Source organism: Triticum urartu, chromosome 6, assembly GCF_003073215.2.
Source record: "Triticum urartu cultivar G1812 chromosome 6, Tu2.1, whole genome shotgun sequence".
Taxonomy (NCBI): domain Eukaryota; kingdom Viridiplantae; phylum Streptophyta; class Magnoliopsida; order Poales; family Poaceae; genus Triticum; species Triticum urartu.
The window spans coordinates 13338135-13343761 of record NC_053027.1 but is presented as its reverse complement, the minus strand read 5'-3'; the positions used below and the strand labels follow the sequence as shown (position 1 = coordinate 13343761).

Sequence of the window (5627 nt, the reverse complement as noted above, 5' to 3'; positions counted from 1 at the left end):
ACTCGTCCTCATGAATCGCCTTGCGTCTTGCCCACCAAATCGCCCGGAGCGTGATAAAACTGATCTTGCTTCAGTGTACTGCACAAGTTAAACAGCCATAACTTTGGAACCGAGGCCTCGTCGCATCATCCTCTCTGAAGGCCCCCACACACACTTTGCCATGTTACACTCAAGGACGACCGCATGTCAACCCTTAACTTTTTCTTTTTGAGAAACATGTATGTGTTTCGGGAAGGAGAGCTATAATAAAAAGCCCATATATAGCTTTCGGCCCATTGCACGGCCCAGCTAACCCAGCCCACACATTTCCGGCCACTCCATCCCACACTTGGCTCCCATTCTAAACCCTCGCCCTCCCACACCGCCGCTCCACCCTCCCCGTAGCCATGGCGCGCCGCCACCTCCTCCCGCTCCTCTCCCGCACCCCCCACGCCCCCACCCCCACCCCCATCCACCTCCGCCACGCCTTCTGCTCCTCCACCGCAACCGTCGACACCCCCGCCCCGGCCGCCGATGCAGCTCTCCCAGCCGCATCCCCCGCGGAGACCCCGGATGAAGCCCCGGCGGCCACGGAGGCCGGGGATCCGGCCCCGGCCCGCGCCCCGCGGGAGGAGGAGCCGCTGCACGAGACGATCCTCCACATGATCCGGCGCCGCAAGTGGACGACCCGGATGGAGAACTCGGTGCGCCTGCTCTGCCCGACGCTCTCGGCGCCGGTCGTCCACGGCGTGATCTCCGCCGCGGCGGCCGCGGACCGCGCGGACCTCGCGCTCCAGTTCTTCCGCTTCGCGTACCGCCGCGCCGGGTTCCGCCCGGAGCCGGCCACCTTCGCGCTGCTCCTCCCGGTCCTCGCCTCCAAGGGCATGCTCAACCACGCCCGCTGCGTCCTCCTCGAGACCATGCCGTCCTTCTCCGTCGCCCCCGACGAGGCCACCGTGGCCGCCCTCGTCGCCGCCTACGGCCGGGCCGGCATCCCGCAGGAGGCCGTCAAGCTCTTCCGCCTCATGCCCGACCTCGGCATCACCCGCACCGCGCTCTCCTACAACGCCGTGCTCAAGGCCATCCTCTGCCGCGGCCGCGAGGCCATGGCCAGGCGGATCTACAACGCCATGATCGCCAACGGCGTCGCCCCGACCCTGTCCACCTACAACACGCTCATCTGGGGGTTCGGCCTGTGCAAGAAGATGGAGTCCGCCGTCAGGGTGTTTGGGGACATGAAGGGCCACGGGGTGACGCCGGATGTGACCACCTATAACACGCTGCTCAATGCCTGGGTGCGGAAAGGCGATCTGGAGAGTGCACGGAAGGTGTTTGATGAAATGCCGGGCGCTGGGTTTGAACGGAACTCGATCTCATACAATGTCATGATCAAGGGATATGTTGAGGCGAATAAGGTTGAGGAGGCAGTGGGGTTGTTCACGGATATGGGGGAGAAGGGGCTGAGGTTGAGTGAGAAGACTTTTGCTGCGTTGATGCCGGGGCTTTGCGATGATGAGGGGAAGGCTGCGGAGGCCCGCAAGGCAGTGGCGGACATGGCGGAGCGACGACTCACGCCAAAGGACAAATCGGTGTTTCTGAGGCTTGTGTCGACATTGTGCAAGGCTGGGGATTTGGATGGGGCATTGGAGGTGCATAAGAAGAGCGGGCAGTTCAAGCATGTCCTGGTGGATCCAAGGCAGTACGGTGTGCTGATGGAGAGCTTGTGTGCAGGTGGTAAGTGTGATGGTGCTGTGCAGGTGCTCGATGAGCTTCTAGAGAAGGGCACACTGCTTAGCCCAAAGAGTCCGGTGCTGGAAGCACCCGCTTATAATCCAGTGATTGAGTATCTGTGCAACAATGGGAATACCAACAAGGCTGAGACGTTCTTCAGGCAGCTGATGAAGAAAGGTGTGGATGATAAGTCTGCATTCAACAGTCTTATCCGTGGGCATGCAAAGGAAGGTGCGCTGGAGGCTGCAAAGGAGATTCTTGCCATTATGACACGCCGTGGCGTCCCTACTGACCCCCACTCGCACGCACTGCTTATTGACAGCTTCCTGAAGAAGAATGAGTCAGCTGATGCAAAGACAGCATTGGACAGCATGATGGAACATGGTCACTTACCAAGGCCAGCTCTGTTCCAGTCTGTCATGGTGGCACTTTTCAACGACGGCCGGGTTCAGACCGCAAGCAGGGTCATGAAGAGTATGATTGAGAAGGGGATTACCGAGAACATGGATATGGCAAATAAGATCGTGGAGGCTCTCTTCATGAGGGGTCATGTGGAGGAGGCGATTGGTCGCGTCAATCTGATGGTGGAAAATGGCTGTATGCCTGATCTGGATAAGTTGCTAGCTGCCCTTTGCGAGAAGGACAAAGTGATGGAGGCACAAAAGCTGGCTGATTTTGCGTTGGACCGGGACTTTGAAGTTAGCTTCTCAACCTATGACAGAGTCCTGGAAGCCCTGTACACTGAGGAGAAGACATTGCCAGCCTACTCCATGCTCTGCAAGATCAAGCACAAAGGAGGCATTGTAGACCAGAAGGGTTGCGATGCTTTGATGGATAGCTTAAAAGCTGGAGGATACTCAAAGCAAGCTGACATTTTGTCTAGGATCTTGGTGGAGAATGGATCATCAACATCCAAGAGGGGCAAGAAGTCTGCCATGGGTGCATAGGGAGGTTTCTGGGTTCATGAAATGGTCCTATTTTCCTTTCTGAATTGAAGAAACAGTGGTTTGTTTTGTTTTATTAATGCTTGTTGGGCCATCTGTCAGATTGGGATTTTCATCCTAGAAGACAAGAAGGATAGGTAAATTTACCTTTCTCATGAAATCCCTGATTTAATCATGTGCCATTTTCTTGGAAAAGAAAACATGTTCAATAATTTAGGCAGATGTACTTCTTATGAATTTAGTTGAGAAATTACATCTATAACATGCTGTTACGTTGTCATTTATAAGTGGCTCTACTGAAGAGAAGCCCAGAATTTTATTTTGTTTTGGCATGTTACTAAAGGAAGAATTTGATCCATGTCTTTTATGCTTTTGTTCTTTCAACATGTTAATTGTGTGGATGTTTATAGCAGATGTTGTGATGTTGACAACAACCTTGTCGTTTGTTTTATGCCATTATAATTTGCTGGATTGGCGAAGTGTCGGATTAAAATTATGCAGTAATATAATATGTATTCTTTGATCCATTTCTGTTTGAAGCGATAATATCTGGTTCTTAATTGCCTCCTTTTGTTAGCATTTTGCTGTGCACTTGTTCTCCAGTCCAGTATACTTGATGCTACCCATTGTTTAGTCATTTAAACTCAGGTTGCAGCCCTATAGCATTTGCTGGATGACTTCTTTGATGCCGCAAAAATAATTATGGGACAAGCACCCTTCTGAACTATTCATGTGTACTGTACCTGCTAGCGTAAGCTAGATACGTGCTGTGCCTTTGAGCAGTGGAGAAATATTCAGTGATGTGCTATGAATACGATGCATCTTTCGTTTCCATACATCTTGGTTTTGTTTTGTTTCTTGATATTTTGCTGGGTTAGTGAATTGTCAGATAGAATTTTATGCAGTAAGATAATATGTATATTTTGACCCATTTCTGTTAGAAGCGTCAATATTCTGTTCTTGATTTACCTCCAGATTACTAGTAATAATTTGCGTATCCCTAATTGCATTTTCCAGCTCACTTGTGCAGTTGTGCTCCAGCCTAGCAGTTTTGATGTGACCATTAGCTTGTACTACTCCCTCCGTTCCTAAATATTTATCTTTCGAGAGATTTCAACAAGTGACTACATACGGAGCAAAATGAGTGAGACTCTAAAATATGTCTACATACATCCCTATGTGGTAGTCCATTTGAAATCTCTAAAAAGACAAATATTTAGGAACGGAGGGAGTAGTACATAATATTTGAAGTGGTGGAGAAGCTACTCATTTTTTTTGCCATTTAAATCAGGTCACCAACCCTGTTTCATCCTGTGCTGACTTCTGGGTGACTTATTTGCTGGAAAGAACAATCATTGTGACAAACCATCTCTGCTCAAAACTGTTCTTGCCCATTGTGTTTGCAAGTGTGAACTAGATCCCGTGCGTACGAGCAGCGTTGAATTTTTTTATTTGTGCGCATGATGAGTATCCTTGATTGATGTACTTCGAATATGATATGCATCTTCCTCGTTTTCATGCCCATCTTGTGTTGCTGTGTACCAACCCTTTCTTCTCTGGCTATCAGTATGAGGCCATTGCGGCAGATTGGTACAAACTAGGTTATGAACCGCATGAAGACCCCATTCCAATTTGGTTTTTGATATCTTTCTTTGCTCTCCAAGCCATATTTTTCTGTTGCTTACTTGTGGCGCCCCATGACCTTTCCAGTCTTTTTTTTCTTTCTCCTCTCATTTTTCTCTTGTATGCAGTAAAAATCCATCAATTTGTTTTCCTTTTTGCTCCACCTGTGCTGTCAACTTGCAGCATCAGCTTCAAACCTCTTGGATTCTTGCTGATCTTTCTGTCCTGTGGTTTGGTTGGAGCATCTAGTCCCCCGCATTCACATGTGTCATGTTTTGTAGTGGATGGAGATTTCTGGACCTTGCAATTTGCATAACTCCGGTCCACCACAACATCACGAGATATTTCCACAGGAATTTCCATTAGAAGCATATACTACTATGATTTTTTTGCTTTGGTTGAGGTGTCACCGCTGATCTGCTGTCCCCTTATGTTTGCATGCGTACAAGCGTGTCGTGTTGTCACGAGAAATTTTGAAGTGCACTTGTGCCCCGGTCTACATATTTTGATGGGACCATTTTTTTATATAGAGAGAACCATGCTAGTACATTCTCCCTCTGTTCCTAAATATAAGACGTTTTGGCAGTTCAATTTAAACTGCCAAAACGTCTTATATTTATAAACAGAGGTAGTAGTAGGTAGATGGGCTACCCATTGTCTGTCATTTAAACTCTGGTTGTAGCCCTATTTTAGCATTCTCCGGATGACTTATTTGTAGCTGGGAAAGTAATTGTGGGACAAGTATCCCTGCTCAAACTTTCCGTGTCTGTTCTTCTGGCAAGCCTAAGCTAGAGATGTGCGCCTGAGCAGTGGGGAAATTTTCAGTGATGCACTTCGAATACGATGCACCTTCGTTTCCATATATCTTCGTTTGTTTTATGTCTTTGTAGTTTTCCGAATTGGTGAAGTGTTGGATTGAAATTGTGCAGTAATATGATAGGCATTCTTTGATACATTTCTGTTAGATGCGTTAATATCCTGTTTTCGATTTGCTTCCAGATTCCATAGTCCGTCCCAAAATTCTTGTCTTAGATTTGTCTAAATATGGATGTATCTAGTCATGTTTTAGTGTTAGATACATCCGTATCTAGACAAATGTTAGACAAGAATTTTGGGACGGAGGTAGTAATAGTTAGGTGCATTTCTAATTTCATTTGCCGGCGCACTTGTGCTCCTCTGCTCCAGTCTAGCATATTTGATGTGTCCATACGTATGTGCTCCCAAGCAATATTATCCATGACATGTTATGAGCATGATGCATTTCTTGTTCAGTGATGTGCTTTGAATACGATGCCGCTGTCTTGGTAGGGAGTGAACCACTTGAAGACGCGCGTTTGATTTTTTTTTCTC

At 48.2% G+C, this 5627-nt stretch overlaps 1 protein-coding gene across 1 annotated transcript; it reads left to right on the top strand.

Moving 5' to 3' along the window:
* The first annotated feature begins 371 nt into the window (after positions 1 to 371).
* On the top strand, positions 372 to 3016 carry LOC125512466 (pentatricopeptide repeat-containing protein At2g37230-like). Its single transcript, XM_048677560.1, has one exon. It carries the CDS (start codon positions 387 to 389, stop codon positions 2655 to 2657), a length of 2271 nt encoding a protein of 756 aa, XP_048533517.1. The 5' UTR covers positions 372 to 386; the 3' UTR covers positions 2658 to 3016.
* The last annotated feature ends 2611 nt before the right edge of the window (positions 3017 to 5627 follow it).